Genomic DNA, 25,637 nt, shown 5'->3' with positions numbered 1-25,637 from the left:
CATAGTTTTAAAGAATATTTACATAGCCCCACCATGCATACAGAGCCTTTTTAGTATTGAAAACAAACCAAAAAACTGAACTTTCCATCACTAGGCAATATAAATTTGACCGTCTTAAGTTTATAAACCCTGGCTAAAATACAAGCAATCGTTTCATCCATAAATGCGGTTTCTGGGTCCCTAACAAATCTAGTACTGCAGTATAACAAACGGCTTGCAATTCAGGGATATAAAAATAACAGCTTTAAAATCTCAACTGTACAGTATGTACACTAATATTTGCACCGTTAAATTAGGAATACACTTAAGTCTATGAAATACTACATTATAAATAGCAATTTTGTTTTTTTGTGTTTTTTTTTAATGTGTAGCTGGAGCCAGGACTCCTCAGGGGGAGTATTTTGGAGCTGGCTAACGAGGGCGGACAGGGGAGAAGTTGGCCTGGCACAACCTGATGCACAGTGTTAGCTAGGTCAGTGTAACTATGTGCATGCCTCACAAGACAGAGCCATCGGGACCCACGCCAACTCGACGAAGCGCAATGACAAACACTACTGCTTTACAAAGGTGGCTGGAGTTCTCTGTCTTCTAGGATCAACGCCCTCATTCATTCACCCTGCCACAGTTTCTTAAGTATATTCTCCTGAGGAGTGGAGACCGAAGCAGCTATATAAAACTGTAATGTACCCCAAACAGTACAAGATGCCACGTACACCTGGCAACATCCAAGGAGGGCAAGCTGGAGAAAGCGCACCTTCCAAGCGATAATCTGACACTGTAAACAGCAGTCGGGTTCTCATTTACAAGGGCAAAGAAAGCACTTCAAACTACTTTAGCAACTCTCCTATGGAAGGAAAAAAGGTTATGACTCAGATGGTTACTGGCTACACTGGAACAGCTACTAGTTTTAGGAGATAATACAGTTTTTGCCCTTGTGTCCCTTTTTCTTCTTGGATTTTGTTGTCCTCTGACCAAACTGAGGGGTGGGGAGTGCAGACGGTGGACTGGAAAGGTCATCTGTATAGTAGGCGTATCTCTGCGGCCGTGGCTGAGGGATGGGCTGTCCGAGAAAGTAGCCTTCTTCTTCTGAATCGGAAGAGGAGGAGGAGGAGGAACACCAGGAGTCGTCGTCGTCACCGTAGAGTCCTAGAAACCTGTTCAACCCTGGGTTCTGAAGTGCATAGTCGGAAGTGGCATGGGCGTACTGTCCATAAAGGTCAGCATTCTGGAGGGATGCCTGGATCTCCCGGGCGCTTTGATTCTGTATAAATTTCTCGTAATTATCTGGGGTGTAAAGCCGCAGCAGTCTGTCCTTAGGGGAGAATTTCCTTTCCGTAACAAGATTCAGGGCATTGTCTGAGCGAGACTTTCTACTTCTCCTGCGGCGATGGTGGTGGTGAGGCCTGGATCCCCTCTCTTCAAAATGGTAGACCCGCCTGCGAGTCCTTTCGCTCATGGGAGGCTGGCGGATCTCGATGTTGTCATAGTTTCCGTTGTCAATGACGTCATCCGAGAACTTGACCTGCTGGGGTCTAGACTGGGACTTGGATCTTCTCAGTACTGGCAGGTGCACTGGTTTCTCTTCAGGCATGATTTTTTCTGGACACAGCTCTGAACTGAGACTCTTCAAGGATTCTGCACTCCTGTGTAGCATTGATGAGTTCAAAGTTCCCATATTGCTCATTTTTTCACAATCTTCAGTTTCCATTTCTTCAAAGTTTTGCAGAGAGTATAGTGATGGCCGTGGCTTACTTTCCCCATCCACTGACGCCCCTAGAAGAGAAGACAGGAAAGATGTGATTCTCAATCCTGGTATGTTTGTAGTCTAACAGTGATCACAACAGACTACTGAAAAAAGGAAGCTTCCCAAAGAAAGTAATTCCCAGACTTCTAGAATCTGATGAATACTCTCGAGGGGAAACTACTGTGCAAATACACTAACAGAATTTTAATATCAGTACAAGGGGCACAACCTCTTTTATTCGACCAGCTATCTAGGAACTGAAGGTTGGGATAGCATGGTTGAGCAGTAACATTTTAAAGCTCTTTCTAGGAGGAAAAATACACTATAAACTCATTGCCACTGAGTCACAACCATCTCACAACTGACCCTTCAGTGAGTTTTCAGAGGCAGCCTGCCTTTCTCCTGTAGAGCAGTTGGTGGATTCAAACCATCGCTGTTGGGTTAGCAGTGCCAACTCCCTATCCCCCAGATCTCAGTCCCTTTATTAACATGAGGTGGAGAAGCTTTGCCCCTCCATCTATTAACGCTGCACTGTCATTTGGACATCTCTCACATTGCCCTGTCCTGTTTTATTTTTCAGTCCAGTCACCATTTATAGTCAAGTCCTCTTCATCTTCTACCTAAACCAACGGCTAGGAAAGCATACTCTAGGTCCAAATCCAGCCTGAAGTTAGTTTTGCATAAAGTTTTATTAGAACACAGCCATACCCATGTGTTATGAGTTGGTTGTGACAGCAGCAGAGCTGAATAGGTTCAACAGCATGGCTCCCTATGTGGCCCTTTATGAAAAGTAGTTCACAAAACCTGACACAACATTATACTGGCTTCCCTTCATCTAGTACTCTCCCCTTTCAACCCACAATATATACCACTACTAGATTAATTTTATCTTTAAAATTGTTCTCCTAAGTGCTAAATGTTTTTCCTTTGCTTATACCAGGATCCAGGTAAATGAGTTTATCTCAATAAAATAAAGCTCAATAAAGGGAGAGCTGTGAAGAAGTTATAGTGTATTCTAAAAGGAGTCTGGTTTTCAGTGTATTCATTATAAAGAAACTTAAAATGTATACCAAGGCGAGCTCAGGTGGCCTAGTGGCAAAAAGCTGCACTACAATCCCTGAGGTGCGTTGTTTGAAGCCACCATATGCTCTGCTGGAGAAGGAAGAACAATCTCCTCCTGTACCTGTCAGATCTGATTTGATGGTACACACACACACACACACGCACAAATACTTTAAAAAAAGAAAAATTTTTTAAAAACCCCCAACCCCACCCAAAAAACTGTATGCCAAATTATGTCTTGTATTAGTATCACCTGTTAAGTAAGGTATCTAACATAGTGGCTTGCGCAAAGAGATATTAAAATAACTTAATTTGAGTGACTTATCTCTACTGAGAAATCCTTAGAAGCTGGGAAGGTAGCTTTTGTCTTCTCCTTGAACAGCAGCATCTAGCAGAAGGCTCTTTTTGGTAGTGGGCAGCCTCTAAGCCTGTCTATGTATAATTAACAAACTTTGAGGGCATAGGATCTCATTATTTAGACCACAAGACTAGCCTTGTTAACAGCAACATCTCTGTATCCAAAGACTTATCACAAATGAGATCCAGCAAAGCTAGGTTCTAGGTCCTATCTTATCTCTAAAACTCTGTAAGGTTGGACAGGTTGACCTGGTAATTCAAATTTCCTCATTTATAAGATGGAGTATCATCCATTCTATACAGGTCAGGGATTTTAAGATAAACTCTGGATAACTGATATCAATGTGCTTTGAAAATCTTCAAGTGAAATTATTTTATAAGTCAAGGAAAATGTATTTAGGTATTTTTAAGAATATGTGAAGAATGCCATGAGCTTATAAAGTGTTCAGGCTGATTTCAGTATCTTTCAATTCATATAACAAAATCAAAAAACATAACAACAACCACAACAACTGAACATAGCTAAGGTGCATTATTTCTATAACCTGCAGAAAAATCATCCCTGGGTTCAAATCCCGTGCTCTCTGATTTTAATAAATTTTTAAAATCGGATTTCTTCTTTAAAATAGGGTCAGTACTTACCCATAAGGTTTTGTTGACTGCAATGAGTCAAAATGACTCATAGTGACCCTACGCACAACACGTTGAAACTGTGCCTTATCCTGCACTAATCCTTGGCAGGCTGAATGTGTCTGACTTTTAATTAAAAAACTATTACTTCCCATGGTTTATAGTTTTAAGTAATACCCCTATTGGCACTGAACTGTCATTTTCTCAGTACACACTTTAGTGCTTCCTTGTTCAAATGCTCCATAATCCCTGGATTACGTACCTGTGATATTTGATAAAGCCAAGGAATCCATAGAATCCCGGACACTTTGTTCTGGCTTCAAGTCTGACAAACACTCCAGGGAATCTTCATACCACTGCGTCTGATCGTGATTATATCCCGAAGCCCCGTGGTCCAGATCCAATTCCTGGAGCCTTCGACTGCTAGCAGGGCCCGGGTGGCTGCCATAAGCAGAATCACCCAGTCCATCCTGGGACTGTGCCCAATACATATCAGATTGGTATTTTTTACTTGCCAGGCTCTGGTTATTTTGCTTTAGCTCAGCCTTATTTTTAACCATGTTATCAGATATCCAGTGCTCACTAGCTCGAATATCCAATTCATTGGACTGCTGCTGAAAGAGGCTTTTATCACCAAACTTGAGGAGAAGCTGGGTCATGTAATCTTCATGCTCGGCCCATTCTTCGAGGTCTTCTGGGGTTTCGTGCTCTACCCTGCCTTTCCAAAATTCTTCATTGACAAAGCTTGCCCCTTGCCTGGTAAGACTCAAATCATCCAATTTCCGAGAAAGGGTGTCATCCGCACTGCCCAATAGGCCAGGGAACTTGTAGTTGAGGGCAGGGGACAGGAGCAGGGACTGCCTGCACTGATCTGCCGAGCGACTGCTCTTGCCCATTCGGACGCTTCTCCTGGAGTCCCTCGAGCGAGCTGACTGGAAAGCCGAGTCGGAGGAGTCAGAAGCATGGACATCTTCACCAAGGCTGCAGGTTTTGGAACAGTAAATCTGGCCTTGTTTTGGAAGGAAGGGACATCCCAACAGAGAGGCTTTACACTGGGCACAAGAAAAGCATGCTTCTGTCGCGTGCCAGTGCTGCCCATCATAGGTCATCTGGGCGTGATCGACACCTGTAGTTCAGGAAGAAACACAGACGGGGAATAAGGGTGTGAGGGAAATTTCTGGGTGATGAAAATCCTGTATATTGATGAGGGTGGTGACTAACACAGGTATTGTCAAGTCCTCTTCTTCACAAGAATCCCTATTTGTGAGTCTGACTACTTGCTAAAATTTCTTTTTAACTGAAAAGTCAATACTATGGAACTTTCATAGTCACTCACAATATGACGGTCCACAGTCCCAGCACAGTCAACTCAGGGTGGTTTAGAATTCTTTAACGAAAACATGTTGCTGTTGAATGCTCGCTCCCCGGCTCATGGTGACCCCATGCTTAATGGGAGTAGACCATCACGACCTGCAGGGTTTTCACTGGCCAATTTTCAGAAGCTTGTATCAGTCTAGAGACTGCTGAAGCCTGGTCAGTGGCACAGCAGGGATGCTGGCTTCCACTGACAGGGAGTGACCGTGCATAAAGTGCACTGACTGGGAATCACACCCAGTTTTCCTGCCTAGCAGGTGAGAGAATTCTTCCACTAAACCACCACTATCTCAGTAAAACCTAACTACTGCAAGTAATGAAAAACAATGGAAACGTTTACCATCTGGGCACTTCAATGTATATCAATCATATCTCAACAGGAAAAAAGAAAATACATAAAAAATAAAACCACAGATGATCACTGATAGACTACCAGCTACGTGAGGAAGCAGAAAGGCTGTGGTCACTTACCAATGTGTTCCCCACAGGTTTCACAGTATTCCGCATAGAGAGACTCGAAACAGCCACAGCAGAATGGGCGGCCATCCTTCATGATGTACCTCTGTCCTCCCAGCACCGTCTCACACTCGAGGCAGCAGAAGTGTTTCATGTGCCAGTGGCGGCCCTCAGCTTCTGTGCACTCATCAGCGAAAATGATCTTTAAAAACATGAAAGAAAATAATAGCTGTGAGCTATTATTGATGGCCTAGTAACCATGTGTTTTCTGACCAGCTGACAAGACACACTAGCTCTTAAACGCATGGAGTCCTCAGCTATCTTTGTTTCATATTCGGCCACAAGCTGTAATCTAATTTCCTTTAGTTCCAAACCAAGAGCTGAAACTGACAATGTCAAAAAAGGGAATCTAAGTGCCCACATAAACTTTTAAAAAGAAAACCCATTTCTACACCGGAGCACATTCATTTGGCCACTACTCAGTAGTCCTCAATTAGCATAACCTGGCAAAGAATGCTTCAACATAATCTTAGCTGTACATTGTATGACCAGCACTGTGTGTTTCATCCAACCTATCAGCATATCTAGATTACAGATTTTTAATTTTTGGCTTATAAAATGTTTCAAAGAGAGTCTTTTTATTTTTATTTTTTAAATCAAGAATGGTATAAAACTAAAACCTAGGGGAGCTCTGGTGGCTTAGTAGTAAGGAGTTATGCTGCTACCCCAAAGGCTCACAATCTGAATCCATGAGATGCTCCTCGGGAGAAAGATGGGCAATCTCCTCCCATGTGATTTACCATCTCTGAAACCCCCTGAACGGCCAGCTATGAGCCAGCTCTGACTCTACTGCAATTAACAACAACAACAAAGAGACATGAGGGGGTGCTGGTGGCCTAATCCATAGTGAATTACAAATTCACAAAGCAAACCCCAATAGTATTTTTTAACACAATCTAGCCACTCAACTGTCCACAAACATTAATCTTCTAGTCCAAGAGCCCAGCGTACAAATTAACTTGCTAACAGTTATAGATTTAGTCAAAACCCAAATGCTTTTTGGGTAGTTCAAACCCACCAGTAGCCTTATGGAGAAAGATGAGCAATTGCCTTCCATGCAACTTACAGCCTCCAAAAACCTCCTGGAGCTGTGAGTCAGTTCTGACTCGATGGCAATGAATGTGAATGAAGAAGACATGGTGAATAAACAAAGTGGAGTCTTGGAATAGAAAGGAGATTAGCAGAAAAACTGGAAAAATCACATTCTGTAGTTAATGATATAATATCAATATTAATTTCTTAATTTTTATAAGTGTGCATGATGTGTAAGGTACTGACATTAGGGAAGCAGGGAGAAGAATATGCAGAAAATCTCTGCATATGTCTTTCCATCTTTTTCTGCTCATGTACAAATATGGGTTCTGTTCTTTTTATTTAATAAAAACAAGATCTACAACTTATTTTTTTCTCTAGCAATGCATTAAAGACATCAAATGTGGCAATGCACAAAGTCACCTGCCTTTTCTTTATTAGCTAAGTATTATTCCATCAAATGAAAGAGCAAGGGTTATCTTAAAAATCTACATATAGGGCCAAAACCAAGAGATGTTTATGTTTTGCTTAGATCTGAACAGTGGAATATTGGCTAGCTGAAAGTTCATTTTTTCCAGTGTCAGGAGATGAACTTTTTTACCTCGTCACATGCTGAGCACCGTGGTTTGAGCAGTTCAGCATGGTGCCTGCCACAGTGAATTTTTCCATCCTGATAAAAATAGATGAGGTCGACCAGCAGCTCATTACACGTGAAGCAGACAAAACAGGATGGGTGCCAGCACACGCCAGGGCCGGCGCGAGAGGCAAACACAGCAATTTCACCTCCATTTATCTTCAACCCACACTGAAAACCAAAAATAGGGATGCAGAGTTAAAATAATCCTTCTTAAATGTTAAGATTATCTCAGCCTTACCAACTTTACTCTAAATCTCACATGTGTCATGACTACTTTCGTTTTGTCCCCCTCCTGTTAATGCTGAAATGTCTCAACGCTGCCTTATTTGTGGCTCTCGGCTGCAGTGCGCATGTCTCAGGTGTATGATGACGCATCACAGTTTCCTAAGATTCACATTCAACAGCTGTTTTTCTGAGCATGTTTTTCTCCTCTGAGAACTGCCAATAAGGGTGTAAATGTCTTCATTATGCACTTTTAATAACCAGGTGTATTCTAGCACCTCCTGCTCGGCCAGGATCCCACAAAAGACAAGGTTTTTGTCCTGAGTTTACTTTATAGAAAGGCAGAAGCATGACAGCAATTGAGACCATTACCGAGATCAATCCATAATAATATGCAACTAGACTGGCCTTTCATTTTTTTAGACTTAAAGCTTATGTCTGTTCCAGTCCCACACCCACAATGCTATTTGTGCCACTGTCATGCATTGCCCATCCGACACATTACCTGCTCACAGATGGCGTGCATCACCGCGCGGGACAGCAACTTAATGGTTCCTCTTCCAAGTGCTTCTTTCTTCCGCTGTGCACTGAACACTTGCAACTCCTTCTTTTCTTCTTCACTCAAAGACTGGCAATACCGCACCTGCCCAGAGAGGACGACACCAGGTTCAGCTGGCCTGTCTCCCAAACCCTGACTTTAATGAGACACCTTTCCCCAAGTGTGAAGCCTCTCTAGCAAAATGGAAATTCTGCTGGAAATAGCACTTTGAAGGAATAATTGGGTTTTGTAAAAAATAAAAAAGGATTCATTTAAATCTTCATCAACAGACATATTAAAACCGCTGTAAAGCAACCTTTCCACAGAAGTGTAGGAACGTGGTAAACGACACTTCCACTCGAAATTCTACAGGCAGCCACTCCATCTGCAGACCTCCCTCCCATAAAGCAGGAACCCTGTTTGCAGGGGCAGTGAAATCCCAAGACTTTGTGGGCTCCTGATGATGGTGGGTGGCTGCAAGCACTATAAAATCCAACTTGTGTTAAGTTTATGGCACTAACACCCTCTTTCCTTAATGAAAGGCTGTATCCTCCAGCCAAATTTTAACTAAAAAAGGCAAGAGAAAGAGTCTTAATCCATGTGGTTTATGAGCAGCATCTCCATGTCTGTACATTATCTCTTTTTTCTAAGTTTACTTTCTTCCTGGTAGTTTACCTCATTATCATGTGGTGGCAACTGGTACAAAAGCTGTTTAATCCGATGTTTCTCTCCAGGACTATTAACATAAGGAACCTTTTCCTCTGGTAGGCAAGCAAAATAAAGCTGGATCTGGGTAAGAGACGTGGAAAATGACATCAGCATACAGAAACAGAGCACTTGGGCTGAGACAATCTCTTTAAAAAGTGACTTTTCCTTCTAGGTCCAAAGATTTGGCCTCTGACAGGATTCAGCTCCTTGTAACTAATGAGAAGACCAGCTGAGCTAACTCTGCAGCACTGTAACCCTTCAGATAACCAGCACCCAGCTGCGAAACTGCTCTTCAGGAATGTAATCTGTAGAGACAATTAAAGGCATCGTAAATTATGCACCATGAAATATGCACATTTAATGCTTTTATTCCTCAGCCAGTTTTCTAAAGGGTCAGCCAACGTAAGAGCCTAGTGTCCTGGGTGGATTCTAGAAATGACCACACAGGCTGTGCAGCACTGTCCAAAACCCAGCCATTCCATAAACATGGCCAATTGGCTCTCTGAATTTTACACTTTACAGAGACAAAAGCTGTTTTGTTAAACTCTGTAAACTCTCCCTTATCAGGTTCTCTCAAGCATCGGCTTTCCTTGCTTCTATGGGTGTTGTTTTCTAAATACCCTAGTCCACTTCCCCAAGGAAATGGGAGAGGAGCCATGCACAGTTGTATTTGGTCCAATTTGAAAAGAGAATTTTTTTAAAAAGGGTTTTCTTCCTGTTGTATTTAAAGGCACATCCCCCTTATGAGCACTGTAAAGAATATGGCAATGCTATGGACTAAAAAAATGAAAGTGACTGAAGGAAAAAAGTTAGAAGATTAAAGAACTGGAGGCCTGTCTGCTTCAGTATCTCAGTATGACACAAACCCTACCATCCTCAGGCCTTTTCTCCTAGTCAGTTAAGTACTTGGTCAAAACTGTCTTCCTAACTGCTATACCAGGACTTCTCACTCCCATTCTGTCAGCTATGTAAACTATGCACGCAGTTATAAGTATTTACTGAACCTGTACACATAGGTAAGTAAAGAACTATACTCTCAAAGAGGAGTAGGCAGTGCGTGCGAGGGGTTCAGTGGCAGAATTACTTTTTGGCTCAACTATCACAACGTGCCATGTGTGCAGCCTCTGATCCACCTTTCAGTGCAGGCCTGCATACTGCTGTGAAGCAGAATAGATTTCAGCAGACGAGGAAGAAAGGCCTGGTGATCTATCTTTGAAAATGAGTCCATGAAAGCCTTCTACCACCCATCATGCAGATGGCTCAGGATCAGGCAAGCATCTCCTTCCACTGAGCTGGGGGCTGGTTGCCATGAGATGGGGACCACTATGCAGACAGCTAACAATAATTCCTAAAGTAGCTCCCACCACGTGCAAGCTGCACCAAAACACCGACACCATCATACACCCAACTGTCAACTTTTATTTGAAACTCTGACTTTGCCTGTACTTAATCAACAGACATTAAAGACAATGCAAAACATGCCCTACCATTTTCACCGTTACAGTACAAGGATTTGGGGGGGAAAAGGACAGGCCTGGACATAAGCTCTCATCCTCCCTTAAAAGTAATACAAATGAAACACAAAATGAACTTTCTATACTTTTTTCCCACATTATATAGTGACAGTACTCTTTTATATACACAGTTATCAAAACGTCAGATTTCTAAGTCATAGCACTTTACTTAGTGCAGCTCTGGAGATCTGATGCACTATGAGAAGCTGTCTAGGAAGTTTCTTTTATTATTGCCCTTTCCTCCCCTTTGGTTGTTCTTTTAAGTTTTAAAAAGGTTAAATTCCTCTCCACACAAACACATCACTCATGCATGTAGGGCTCAAGACTCGACCGATTAGGACGAGACCAGTCTCATCACAGGGCTCCTGGCTTCAGGAGTACAAAGGAAATAGAAAAATTTCATCTAAAAGGCAAGTAAGTCCTCACAAAGCAGAATCATTTTTCTAAAACAGATACAAAACATAGTGCCCAGGTTCCTCCTACCTGTTCAGGTCGAAGGCCCGGGGGCACCCAGGCATACTCCTCCAGCGCACAGCCAGAGTCGTCATCGGACGTGGAACTTCTCTGACACCCAAAGGCAAGTTTGCTCATTTTGGGCTCCATCTCCAATGGCATAATAATGAAGTTCAACAGCTGGGTCCTCAGTCACAGAACATCAAGCAGTGGCCGCTGCGGATGACATAAGAGAAAGCAGAGACATTAAAATCCTAGCCACAGTACTCCTATCCCTTCGTTTTTATTGAATGTCCATTTACTCACTTCTGGGCTCAGGTGAAGTAAGCAAATTAGCAGTGTCACCAACTCCTCTCTCCACAAGCATGGACTTTTACATGGTGGGCTATACAATTCAGAAAGAGCATCCTTACCAGTTGATTATTCCAGAAAAATGCCATCAAATCCAGCTTAGTGGGGACCTCTCCAGACACTACTCAGTATATATTTTCAAGAAGATGGCTTTGGTGCCTAATTCCACACATAAAAAAATCTCTATTGCACCTTTGGGTTTAGAAGCAAGAGGCTGCTATCCTTGTACACTATCCTTCCTGCACCATGAGAAATGGCAGTAGACAGCCACATTATATATGCAAGCAAGATTCTGCTGAAGATTATCCAAAAATGACTGAACAGCACATTAACAGAAAACTGCCTGAAGTGCAGGCTGGGTTTAGAAGAAGCCGTGGCACTAGGAATATTATAGCTAATGTCAGATGGATCTTGGCTGAAAGCAGAAAGTACCAGAGGAATATCTGTGTTTCATTAACTATGCAAAGGCACTTGACTGTGTTGATCACAACAAACTGTGGCTGGCTCTTGAGAAGAATGGGAATCCCATAAATGTGCTTATGCGAAAACTATACTTGGACCAGGAGGCAGTCGTCAGAACAGAGCAAGGAAACACTGCATAAGTCAAAATTGGGAAGGGTGTGCGCCAAGAATGTGTCCTACCTCCATACCTTTTCAATCTATATGCAGAACAGATTATTCAGGAGGCTTGGCTTTATGAGGAAAAGTGTGACATCAGGATTGGAGGTAGACTCATCAACAATCTGCATTATGCAGATGACACAACCCTTGCTGAAACTAAGGAGGCCCTGAGGCACTTGCTACAGAACATCAAGGACTGCAGACTTCAATATGGATTGAAGCTCAACATCATGAAAACGAAGATTCTCACCACTGGGCCGATTGGCAGCATCATGATAGACTGTGAAGAAATTGTGATTGTTAACAGCTTCAGTTTGCTCGGCTCTACAATCAACACTCTCGGTGCCAGCAGCCAGGAATTTAAAAGACGAATTGCACTGGCAAAGTCTGCTATCAGAGACCTCTTCCAAGTACTGAAGAGCAATGATGTCAGTCTGGAGACTAAGGTGCACCTGATACAGGCCATAGTCTTTGCAATTACTTGCTATACATCAGAAAGCTGGACAATAACTAGGGATAATAGAAGGAGAATACATGCCTTTGAGCTGTGGTGTTGGTGAAGAGTACTGAATATACCATCTGCTAGGAGAACAAACAAGTTCATCCTGGAGATGGTGAAGCCTGGCTGCTCTTTGGAGGCAAGGACTCTGAAGCTTCATGTGACATAATTTGGGCATGCTGCAAGGCAGGGTCAGTCCTTGGAGAGGAATGTCATGCTTGGGAGGGTGGAGGAAGACCCTCGATGAGATGGATTGATTCAGTGACTGGGGTAATGGGGAAAGTTGTGTTGGAGAAAATAAGATTGTCAAGGGATAGAGCGGGGTTTAGGGTTGTTGTACATACGGTATGAGTCACAGGCGACTAAATGACACATAACAACAACCACCACCTTCATTTCCTAAGTGATTTTCCTAAGCCAGGGTGATTGGCACAGGGTATAGAGCAGTCCCGGGGGCCAAACAGTTTTCGGTTTAGATGTCTAACACAGTTTTACCATATTAAACTTCTAAGTGAGGATAGCTAGACGTCATCTCACATACCTTGGACATGCAATCAGGGAGTCCTTGCAGAAGGGCATCTTGCTTAGAGAAGCAGAGTCAACCAAAGAATGGGGGACCCTATGAGTTGACAGGCTGCAACAATGGACTAAGCACACAAGGGATTGTGAGGCTGGTCCAGGAGGGAGTAGGTTTTGTTCGTTTCTAAGATCCCTATGAAGTGGAGTCAACTTGACAGCATTTACCAACCACCATGTCTAATCTACTCACTGAAACAGGATAATGCACTAAGTGGTTTTTAAATGTCTACACTGTTATTGTCTAAGGACTAGAGTGTACTTAAACTTCTGGGTTAAAATAAAATCTAGTTTGGTGGCTATCGATGCATGTCTGTGCTATAAACAAACATCAGCTGACAAATTACTCAGGACCTATCTATGAAATATGATCGGAGACAGCTATTGGGGGAAATAAGAAGTAAACCCTTCTCTGAATGTGAAATCTCCTCAGATAATGGGACCATAAACGTATCAAAACAATATTCTTTCTTTTTTAAACAAAACAACATTCTTACGCTACAAAGTAATAAACGTCATTGAAGAGGATACGGAACTCTTATTGGTGGGATTATAAAATGGTACAACCACTCTGGAAGGCAGTTTGGCACTTCCTCAAAAAAGCTGAACACGGAAATTCCATATAACCCAGCTATTCCACTGCTTGGAATATATCCCGAGGAAATGAGAACTGAAGCACAAATATAGACTTGTACACCAATGTTCATAGCAGTGTTATTCACCATCATAAGAACATGGCAAACAGCCCAAATGTCCAACCACAAATGAACAGATTGAGAAATTATGGTACATTCACACAGTGGAATACTATGCAGCATGTACAAGCAATGACTTTGAAAATGACAACTTAACTCGGGAGGGACTGGAGAACATGATGCTAAATGAACTAACTAAATCCCGTAAGGATAGTGTACAAGATCATTGTTATACAAATAGATAACTAGTAAAATGTGTATGAGGATGTAAGGTGGGGAGGATGTGAGCAGAGGGGTGAGGATTGGGCAGGGGAGATGTGTAATAATAGGGCTGCAGATCCGATGGGTGGAGGCAGGGGTGGGGAAAGGAAATGGGAAAGATCTGGTATGAAAAACAATGTACATGAACTCTGTAAGCAAACCAGTATAAAAGAGAAATTTTATTTAAAAAAAAAAAACAAACATGAACAATGTCCTTGCCCCACAACCCAGACACTTTATCATCACGCCAATACCTGTTCTTCTTCTACAACATGGTGTAGAAATGAAGATGATCTAAAAATGTGATGTCTCTTTTTAGACCTACTCCTTTTCCAAAATATTATATAAAGGAAATGGACAGATAATTAGTCCAACCCAGTCATTTTTTAGAACAAGATCTGTAAAGAACTACCCCAAATCATGAAACTAAAAAACTTTAGGTATATTAAAGTTGATTTCAGACTTCTAGAAAATTCTTTGGTTTTAATAAATTGTCTCATTTGTTCTAACGAGTAGGAATGGCAATGAAAGCCTAAACCATTTCAGGCCAGGATGATGCCATTTTTCAGTGGCTTTTTCAATGTAAGTAGAGATACTTATGCTGTGGTAGTTAAATGCCAGCAAATCAATTTCAACCTATAGTGAATGAGAAAATGTTAACTTATTAAAACTACTGATCATTGACACCCAAATAAAGGGAGCTCTCCTGGCATGGTCAGTGGTTCAAGCCACCAGCAGCTCCTGGAGACATAGTTGGACAATCTCCTCTCACTGTGATTTATAGCCTTGGAAACTAGATGAAGTCAGCTATGAGTCAGAACCAATTTAAAGGCATTTAGTTTTAGTTGAGTTGTTTTAATTTATCTCACACACACACACAAACCCTCAAAGGGCATTATAAAAAATAGACGTTATCTTCAAAAATGACGGTGAAACTTCCAATTCTTACAACCTTAATAAGAAGCAATGCCACACAGCAGATATTCCAACTAATAATTTTAACTTTCATTCACCCCTAACAAAAAGTAAAGATGACCTCATTTCCAGTGCTACCACTGGGAGGTTATGAACTCTTAAATAAGTCACTTCACACAGGTGCAATTCATTCATGTCTTGACTTAGGCAAAGCTTTCCAAACAAAGGCACATTCCTCAATAAAAAAGGATGTGTTAATGAAAGTCAGAAAATTTCTTGGATCTTGTCTCTCCCTTTGTTTTGCAAAAACAACTCCCACATGTTAAAGGCAAAGAACTGAAGGTTAGGAATTTAGAATCTCAAAACTTGTACCAGAAAAATGGTGGCGACTCTGTGCAGTTTAACCTGAAACAGGAAATATGAACATTTGTCCCCTGCCAGATCTGTTTAGGGATGGAGAAACACATATATCCACATTCAAGAAACTTAGCAAGGACAGAAATCTGAAACAGCACTTGAGAATGAAATACCACCATACTACACGAGAAAACATCACAAACTGAAACAAACTACAGAAATTCCCAGCCAGCGCAAAGATGCAGACTGCCAAGGACCTGAATTCCTTCTACAGTGTACTCCTTGGTTAGGCTTTTGTGGAAAATGTACAGTACATTACTATCCTAATCAAAGTGAATCAACTTTAGTACTAAATGCTCTGATCCCTCTCCCCAGTCACTGCATTTGCTGATCTTATCTCAAACCTACATCCTCACATTCCTTCAAGGCTTTTAGTTCACTACCCTGAGAACCAATTTTTGCATTGGTTGTTTACATCCTGACAGTGTGGAGAGTACAAATGAAGGAATTATCAGTGGCAACATAATCTTTACCTAGCATGGCTTTCAGTTTCATTTGTCCCACGCTGAGAACTAATTTACTTCTTTGTATTTAATCTGGCACTACTGGCCAAAGTGTGATTAATTTCTCTATTAACCAACCCGACCAGGTAAGAATCTCATTGCACAGACGAGGAAACTGAGCCTCACAGAGATCTGTCTTGGGTCAATTGTCCAGTCAGTAAGTTAACAGTGAGACCTGAAGGATGTTGCACCACACTGCCTCCTATGGGTGGAACCCGACTGAGCCAATTCCCTTATTAGCACTCCAGAGATGAGGGAAGGGCAAGGTTAAGAGCTGTCATTCACAGGGTCACTATGAGTTGTATTCATAGGCACCTAACCACAACAACTGCACTCCAGAACTGCAATGAAACAGTGAATGGCAGTCCACTTCTACGGGAAGCATTCAAAGAAAATACACATGCCAAAAGACTTCATACCAGCCTTTCACCAAACTATATACTAGGGCTACCTGTGACAAGTGTAAGACTGTATTTTAATTTTAAATATTTTATTATGTTTCAGTGAGTTTACACAGGAAAATTAGGTTCCCATTTGACACCAATAGTTCAGTGACATTTTGCAAAATGTTTCAAGTGTTTCAACAGTCTCCTGCATTCTGGTCATCCCCCTTCTTCAGCCCCACTTATTTCCTTAACTGGTGACCTTTTGTTCTCATATAGATGGGTATTTTTAATGGAGCCCTACTCAGTCATATGAAGCCAGTATTACCTCTGAATACTGATTTGCTAGATAGCTTGGATTTACTGGAAACAACCACTGATGATACACTTGTGGAACCTGACACTATAGAGATGTGTTAAGTACTAACTGAAATGAATGTTGATACCAAGAAACTGGATCAGTGGAACTTGAAGCTGAATGTGAGAGTAAGTAAATGTTTTGCATTTTATTAACGGTATTTTCTCTTCCTTTGGAAGGGAATATTTAATAAACTTCTTCAAGAATATTTTATGTGACTGATGAGTTTGATTTGAGCCTCTGTCTCATTTTGGAATAAGATTTCACTGAAATATTTAGGACGTGGTTCAACTCCACCAGCTGCTCCAGGGGGGACAGCCGTGCAACATCTCCTCTCGTGCAAATAACTGCCTCTGAAAACCACCTGAGGGTCAGCTATGGGTCGGTTCCAACTCAACGGCACACAATTACAACATATCTCGTAGTTCTTATTTTGCATACCAATCTGTTATTCTGCTAAGTAGTGGGATAGTTTCTCATCAAGGTTAATAAGTTTTTCTGGACAATAGTCTCTGAGAGTCCTCTCATCTCAGATGGTCCAGTAAGTTAGGGCTTTTCAAGAATTTAAATTCTGTTCTGCATCTATCTCTAGTTTTATCCAGATCCATCTATTATATTCCTGATCAGAAAGGCTGGCCAAACTAGCCAAGGACCATTTAATTATTCTAGTTATGCTACAGATATTTTCATAAATTTTTTAAAAATATAATTTCATAAATAGTAAAAGAAACTCTTGTATCTAGCCATTACTCAGATTCTGGTTTTGCTCCATTTGCTCCATGCTAATGTTAGGCAGAAACAGAATAATAAATCAAAAGATTTCAAACCATCAGTATCCTTTGATTATTACTGTCTTGGCTGTGAATTGCTGTAATAAATGGAAGGATCTTAAACACAAATGAATGGTAATTATTCATTAACCAATTCAGTGTGAGGGTTGCCTTCCTTAAGGAACTGAATCAGTACAGCCTCACTTCTCCAATGTTTCTGCTTTTCTGGCTATAAATAAATATCATTACATTGGGGAAATTACATAAAACAATTTTCAGTATGTCAGGAATGAGTCTGTTCAGGTCCCAAAAGGAGTCTGACCATTAAGAAAATACATAGAGGCAGCAAAAATGTAGTAACAAACACCAACCATCAAAGAGGGCCTTGAGGTCAGGCAGAGAGGTTAAATTCCAGCAGGTTATGAGGTCTTCGTGGATACTATTATGAAGAGAAGCCCAGGTAATAGGAAGGTGAGAACTAAGCCCAAGATTCCATAGAGAGGGTATAGATACTTTGTTCTTAGAAAAAGATTACCATAGGGGTATTCTATGCCAGCCATGCAACCAGAGCAAACCAGTTTCCTTCCCCTCCTTTGTCCTTTCCCCCATTTTCTTTCAAAATAGTTAAATAGCCATTTCTTGCCCTTCAAAAAAACCTTCAACAGACAAACAGGTTAGCAGATATATGACTTCTCCATCATCATATAATTGTCAAGAGAACATCTGACCCAAGGGCAAGAGCAGTGAACAGAAAGCATCCAGTGCTCTCAGCACTCAGGAATCTCTAGTAATCTCCGCCGTTAAATCAAACATCTTGGGAACAGGGTCTTTCAAAGTCGTAATTCTTTTTCTCCCAAAGATGCTCTAAGAGTGGCAAATTGCTTTAAGGAAGAAAAAAAATATTACATAAGCGCAAAGAATTACTCTTACTACTAAAATGTACCAATTGGCGTTATTTCCAATACAACTAAACAAATTGCTTCTCCCCCTCCCTTTTTTTTTTCTCTTGAGGTTGACCAGCAACATCTGCAGTAAGAACATGTTAACAAAGATCAAGTGTTGACACCTGGACTTCATCTTTGTTTTGAGTTTAAGACAGTTTTATCCTCCAGCAGGGCAGAACTTTATATTGCCAAATTATTAGCTGCCATTCTCAGTTGCCCTGAAGGAAGCTTCTAACCAGCACCTATAAAACATCCCGCAACAGTGTACAGAGACACACTCCGTGTGTCAACTCTATAGAGCATGTCAGCGTCTTCTCAGTTGGTGTAAGTAGAGCAGTAATTGTGAGCACCTTATTCATCCAACTCTTAGATGTAATAAAGGGTTCCTCGCTAAATATACTTTCCAGGGTAATTTACTCCATTCATCCTTGCATTTAAAAGTCATTGAGTAGTTCTAGGCAATACCAAAAATATAACTCTGTTGTTGTTATGTGCCATCAAGTCGCCTGTGAATCATAGTGTCCCTGTGTACGTATCTCTGAAGCCTGGCCTATCCTGAGCCAACTTGGTTTCACCTTCTGCAGGGCAGATCTGTTTTTAATCTTGGCCGTCCATGGTATGTTCAATCTTCTTCTCCAACATCACAACCTAAAGGCATTGATTCTTCTTTTATAATCCTTATTCACTGTCCAGCTCTCTGGTGCATAGCAAGTAACTGTTGAGCCCATGGCCTGGATCAAGAGCACGTTAGTCTCTAGACTGACATCACTGCTCTTCAGTACTCTGGAGAGGTCCCCACAGCCGACTTCCCTAATCCAATTTGTCTTTTGATTTCTTGGCTGCTGGTTCCAGGAGTGTTAATTGTAGAACTGAGCAAGCTGCAGTTGTTAATCTAAATCTCTTCTCTATCTATCACGGTGCTGTCAACTGACCCAGTGGTGAGAATCTTTTTTTCTTGATGTTGAGCTTCAATCCATATTGAAAAAGGTAACTGGATTCTTTAAAAATCCAGAACTCTGAAAACAAATGTAGTTATTAATAACACATGTATTTAAAACTGAAAGATAGCAACTCCTTTCTTTGTGTATGTGTGTAGATTAAGAGTTCACAGGTGGAACAAATGGTTACGTGCTGGACACCAAGCCAAATATGGGTAGTCTTGGTGACTGAACGATAACTTACCAATGTATAATTATTATGCAAGCCTATAGCGCAGTATTGTTGTTGTGTGCTATAGAACTATGACTCATAGTCACCTATATGAACAAAGGATCCGAAACTGCCTGTCCTGTGACACCCTCATCATCTCTGATATACTGGAACACATTTTTTAAATTAATTTTAATGACAGTTTACAGAGACTTAGGTTTTCCAGTCATTCATTGTTGCACTTTTCTCCCTACCTTCCCCAATTCACTCTTATCCTTAAAAAGAAAAAGTCTTTCATTGTTGTGCAATCCCTCCCCCCACATCCACTCCACTATGCAGCCTTCACTCTGGACTTTTGTAAAAACAAGAATACCCATTCATATATCCCTTTTAAACAGTTCTCTCCCTCATTTGTTTCAATGCAATACACATCATTCCTCCCCTCCTTTTCTGTCTTCCCTCAACCCCTATGTCAGTCCTGTTTTACAACAGTGGCCCTAGGCAGTATCTGTCCTTTTGTGACTGAGATAGTCCACTCAGAATAATGTCCTCCAGGATCATACATTTTGCATAATATTTCATGAGTTCCTTGTTTTTCAATGCTGCATAGTATTCCATCATGTGAATATACCAGAGCTTCTCTATCCATTCCTTTGTTGATGGGCAGCTGGGTTGTTTCCAGCTTTTTGCTACTGCGAACAAAGCCGCAATAAACATGGGTGTGCATATATATCTGCTTGGGTGGCGGTTATGATTTCTTTAGAAAGGTAAATTCCCAGAAGTGGAATTGCTGGGTCAAATGGTATTTCTATTTATAACCTTTTGAGAAAATGCCATACAGCCTTCCACAGTGGTTGCACCATTTTACACTCCCACCAACAGTGAATAAGGGTTCCAGTTTCTCTGCAACCTCGCCAGCATTTATTGTTTGCTGTTCTCTTAAATTTTGCTAGAAGCTGAATAAAATTTTAAAACTAGTACAAAGGAGCCAAAATACAACCTTGAATGTATACTAGTTGAATTAAAGAGTCATCTCAATAACATGTTTGAGGCACTGAACACTTATGATCAAAGACCAGAGGAACTGTGAGAAGACATCAAAGATGCCATCCATGAAGAGAACAAAAGATCATTACAAAGATGGAGGAGAAAGAAAAAAACAAAATGGACTTCAGAAGATACTATGAAAATTGCATTAGGGCTTTGAAAGCCAAAACAAACAAACAAAAAACATGCAGAAGTAAAAGAGCTGATCAGAAGATTTCAAAGAACAGCTTGAGAGGATAAAACAAAATATTCTAATGAAATGTGCAAAGAGCTGGAGTCAGAAAGTAAAAAGGGAAGAACTCACTCAGCATTTCTCAGACTGAAAGAACTGAAATGCAAATTTAAGCCTTGATTTGCAATACTTAGAGATGCTATGAGCACAATCTTGAACGATCCAGGAAGCATCAAAAGATGGAAGGAATACAGAGAATCATTGTACAAAAAAAAAAAAAATTAAAAAATTAGTTGACACTGAGAAATTTCAAGAAGTACTATACAAACAAGAGCCTATGGTAATGAAAGATGAAGTTTGAGCAGCACTGAAAATATTGCAAAAAATAAGGCCCCAAAAATCTATGTAATGCCAACTGATATGTTTGAACTAACAAAGGCAGCCCTGGGTGTGCTCCCTAGTTTATGCCAGGAAATTTGGAGGGCAGCTACCTGGCCAGTTGACTGGAAGAAATCCCTATTTGTCCTCATTTCCAAGAAGAGTGTTCTAAGAATGCGGAAACTGTCAAACAGTATCAATAATATCTGACAAGAAAAATACTGTTGAAGATTTTTTTATTAAAAAAAACAGCTAGAACCGTATAAAGATGTAGAACTGCCAGAGGTTCAAGCTGGATTTAGAAGAGGCTGTGACATCAGAGATATCACTGCTGATGTCAGATGGATCCTGGCTGAAGCAAATACCAGAAGAATTTTTTTTTTATTTTACTGATTATCCAGAGGCATCGGAGTATATGGATCATAACAAAATATGACTAACACTGAGAAGAATGATTTAATTATGCTCTTACGAAACTTACACATAGACCAAGAAGTTGTTGTGAGAACAGAGCAAAAGAGCACTACATGGTTTAAAATCAAGAAAGGTGTGTATCAGGGTTCTATCATCTCTCCATACCATTCAATCTGTATGCTGAGCAAATTATTCAAGAAGCTAAACTCTATGAAGAAGAATGTGGCATGAGGATTAGGGGAAGGTTCATCAACAACTTATGGAGATGACAGCCCCTTGTTTGCTAAAAGTTAGGGAGACTTGAAGCACTTAAAATATAATCAAATACTACAGCCTTCAATATGGATTGCATCTCAATCAATGCAAGAACACAAAAATTCTCACCAGTGGACCAACAGGCAACATCATGATGGATGGAGAAGTGATTGAAACTGTCAATAACGTCATCTTATTTGAATCCACAATCAAGAAGAGCCTTGGTACGAGCAGTCAGGAAATCAGGAAACACATTGCACTGCTTAAATTTGTAATCAGGAACTTCTCCAAATTACTAAGGAGCAATGATATCAGCCTGAGGACTAGGGTGCACCTGATTCAGGCCATGGTCTTTTCAATCCCTTGTTGTGCCATCTGAGAGATGTATAGTAAACAAAGATGAGATGAGAATTGATGTCACTGAGCTGTGGTATTGGCAAAGAGTACTAAATAACCCATGAACTGCCAAAGAACAAACAGGTATGTTCTAGAGAAGGTGCAGCCAGAGGGCTCTTTGGAGGCAAAGGTGACAAAGTTTTGTCGCACATACTTTGGGCATGTTTTTAGGAAAGGCTATTCCTTTGAGAGCAATATCATACTTAGAAAGATGGAGGGATGGCCAAAGAGAGGAAGACTCTCAACCAGATGGATTGACATAGTGACTACAGTAACAGGCTCAAGTATGTGAGGGTGGCACAGGATAGGACAGGCTTCCAATCTATTATTCATAGAATCACTATGGGTCATACTCAACTCAAAGGCACTAACAACCACAGTTGTTGTTTGTTGTTAAGTGTCCTCGAGTCACAGGTGACTCATAGCGACCCTATGAAGGAGAGTCCTCAAGGCTTGGGTACCTTTCATCCTCTCTCCAGGTTCATAGGGTTTCCGGAGGCAAGCTATTATGGAAGTGGATGCCACTCCTGCTTCCAAGCACGTTTTAATCAGGGAGCTCCACCCCGCTCTCTGTCCCCATTGGGTAACCAACCATTAACGCATTTGACACATCAGTGTCACAGTGTTCAGCCTCACAGCAACCACAAGTGTCTGCGGTATGGCAACTTGTACACCAGGGCTATATGACCTAGAGGAATGTCTGAACAAAAACAATGAAAGATAGGCCCGAGGGCTGCGGCTTAAAAAGTATAAAACAACAACAGTATAAAAACCTTATTGTACTGCACTTCACAGAGAGTGATGTTCCATAAACTGAGAGTTTGAGGCTACTCTGCATTGTGCCATATTACCAACAGTAGGTGCTCATTTCATGTTTCTATGTCACATTCTGATAATTCTCACAATATTTCAAAGTTCATAATGCTACTGCCTACTTTATGGACTACAGTATAATTTCTGTATCCATGATAAACATTAAATTCACATGACTTACTTTATTTTGATAGTCACTTTGTTGTGCTGGTCTGGAAATAAATCTGTAACATCTTCTCCAAGGCATGCCCATGCTTTAAGGTGCGAGGTTAGGAAGATCCAACAGACAATTGATACTTGTCCTTTAATGTGTAAAATGGTCCTCAAAGTGGTCATTTGAAATGACTGAACAAACCCTACCTAGAATAAATCCTTCCTCAAAATCATCTTCACTTGTTGCACATAGAAACCTTAAATCACTTTAAGCCTTTTCTTACACTCAAGTGAGTATGAAAATAACTATATGCACTTCTTCTAGCTGGTCTCCATACTCTTAAAAGACATTTAGAAAGAGATCTCATTTGAGTAACCTTGGGATTGCATGTGGAGAGGCATGAAGATTTGAGAGTTGGAATGAATGAAGTAATTCTGTCACATTTTGGGTTTTAGAATACCCTTTCTTCACTTACTGGCAGGGTTAGGTTCCAAAGATAACGTGGTGATTGTTAAGTACCATTAAGTCAGAACCAAATCATAGTTGACCCTCCAGAGAATTTTCAAAGGCTTTAAATACATGAGAGGAAGAGTAACCCTCTCCTGTCTGCAGAGCAGCTGATGGATTCAAGCCACCTGTCTTTGGGTTGGCAGCACAGCTCCGTATCACCAGTTAGTTAAGTGAAAATGGAAGGTTGCTGCCTCAGATTAAGCAGAAGACAATTACATTAGGTAGAGAGCTCTAGTTGCCTAGTAATACGAAGCTGTGCTACAATCCCAAAAGCACACAGTTTGAATCTACCAGCTGCTCTGTGGGAGAAGGTTGGGCAATCTCCTCCCAAGAGATTTACTATCTCTGAAAATCTGTGGGAGGGTTATCTTTGGGTCCATTCTGCCTCTACAGTGCACACAACACCACCACCACATCATTATGTAATTGCCAAGCTACTGAAAATGTCAACCCCGTCAAAGAACTTTTAACATCACAAGTAGTTACTATCACCTTGACCTGGAACCCTGGTGCTCATTACTGCCTGGCAGATGTCACTAATGTACAAAATAGCCAGAAATTAGATTTTTTAGTACTGTCATAAATGAGAAATTCCAGATATTAAGTTAATAAGCAAGGAGTAGGTGTATATCAAGGAGCCCTAGTGACATGGTGCATCATGTTTTAGGCTGCTAACTATAAGGTTGGTAGTTCAAATCCATCATGTGAGAAAAACGGGTATTATTTTCCTGTAAAGATTTACACCCTGACTTTTGGACCTTGCCCATCATTACCCTGTCTTTTCACCTGGATCCTTCCCATTTCCTTCCTCCTTTCCCTCCACCCACCAAACTGTGCAACCCTGTGGCTTCACCCCTACCCAATCCAATGGTGATTCATTTTATAAAGCAAAATGCATGGAAATGATTATATGAAACACAATGTGAATAAGAATAACATGAAACACAATGTATACGAACTCTGTAAGCAAACCAATAAAAATAAAAATTAAAAAGAAAAGTGGCAAGACGCTTCACTGCAATCCCTGAGGTACATGGTTCAAATCCACCAGATGCTCTGCTGGAGAAGGAGGGGGCAATCTCCTCCTGTACCATAAGATCTGATTTGACGGTACACTAAAAATAATACAATAAAATTTTTTTAAAAATTAAAAAGAAAGGTTTACCACCTCAAAAACCTGATTGAGGGTCACTTTGATTCGAAACAGACTGGTTAGCCGTGAATTTGGTTGGTAAATTAGGTATTTCCATCAGTTCACTTAAGTTTCGACTAATTCCTCATTTGGAATAAGTCACAAGATCCACTTGGAATCATGAGATCCAGAAACAACTCTTTCAGTATCCACTGTTGAACATGCAGTCTAAGGGTCTCTCCGGTACCACAGACTCTTCCCAGTATCATTCCAATCCAATCCATACGCTGAAATTACCACAGCATTGGAAGAGTCTTGTGAAAATGCATTTGTGTGTGTGTGGGGTGTGTGTGAACATTAGCGTAAGGGGGAACGGAGGAGGTTGGAAGTCCTTTGATCACCAAAACCCCTAAGAGATACTGATTTGTAAAGTCAGTTGGGCTGACATTCCTTGGGTGTCCCCTGCTGCTAAGTGGCATCCTGTGGGCCACAAACTGTTTAACAACTTCTGTTAACAGGCTTGTTAACAAGGCCCTCGCCCATAGGAGATGCAAATCACAAAGACCCATTCAAAGGCCTCTAACTCTTCCAGGCTAAAGATGCAGATAAATTAAATTTAAACGCAGACTAATTTGATCATGCAGAAAACTGTAACAACTCCTTTCTCTCCAATACACAAAACACACAATTTTACCAGCTCTACAAACTTCCTTGTTCTTGACATCCCTAACTGAAAAGTTAAGTCCCAAGAACTTCTGAAGGTCTACAGGTATCACAATTATTAACCCAAGATTTTAATTTTACAGGAAACACTGAACCTCTTGAAAATCTTCACACTCAAAGAACTCATTCAGTACACCTGGTCTGCTAAAGATGAGTCACTCCCAAAAGATCCCTACCCAATGAATTATCTTAAAACAATAACTGTAAAATAAAAGCACAATAAAGTTATCTTCCCTAAGATAATGCTTATGAAACATTCCTTTGCAGAAACTTGTAGCTAGCATTTAGTGACATTAGGTCAATGTGCCCTTTTGTATTTTCTGCCTTTTCCAGATGAAAACCAAACTCACAGCTGAGTGGGATGTCAAGCACCACTCAAGTGCCAAAAAGCTACCCTTTATCCAAGAGGCAATG

General features: G+C 40.9%; 1 protein-coding gene across 1 annotated transcript; it reads right to left on the bottom strand.

Moving 5' to 3' along the window:
* Positions 1-362: 362 nt before the first annotated feature.
* On the bottom strand, positions 363-11,009 carry PRICKLE1 (prickle homolog 1 (Drosophila)). The gene is made up of 7 exons (XM_006888186.1): positions 10,818-11,009; positions 8,788-8,901; positions 8,080-8,217; positions 7,317-7,520; positions 5,639-5,825; positions 4,056-4,919; positions 363-1,773 (listed from the first exon to the last, which is right to left on the bottom strand). Exons 1-7 carry the CDS (start codon positions 10,947-10,949, stop codon positions 908-910), a joined length of 2,505 nt encoding a protein of 834 aa, XP_006888248.1. The 5' UTR covers positions 10,950-11,009; the 3' UTR covers positions 363-907.
* Positions 11,010-25,637: the final 14,628 nt, after the last annotated feature.

This window comes from Elephantulus edwardii, unplaced genomic scaffold, assembly GCF_000299155.1.
Source record: "Elephantulus edwardii isolate Elephantulus edwardi_28Jun2011 unplaced genomic scaffold, EleEdw1.0 scaffold00065, whole genome shotgun sequence".
Classification (NCBI taxonomy): domain Eukaryota; kingdom Metazoa; phylum Chordata; class Mammalia; order Macroscelidea; family Macroscelididae; genus Elephantulus; species Elephantulus edwardii.
Note: the sequence above shows the minus strand (reverse complement) of the source record. Positions and strands in the feature narration are given on the sequence as shown.

Bases quoted from the DNA above. Each gene is read 5' to 3' on its own strand.
- PRICKLE1 (XM_006888186.1), bottom strand. From the start codon at position 10,949: ATGCCATTGGAGATGGAGCCCAAAATGAGCAAACTTGCCTTTGGGTGT. The intron at 8,902-10,817 runs GTAGGAGGAACC...TCTCTTACCCAG, and splicing joins CGGGCCTTCGACCTGAACAG to ATCCAGCTTTATTTTGCTTG. The intron at 8,218-8,787 runs GTAAACTACCAG...CTCTCTGGGCAG, and splicing joins TGCCACCACATGATAATGAG to GTGCGGTATTGCCAGTCTTT.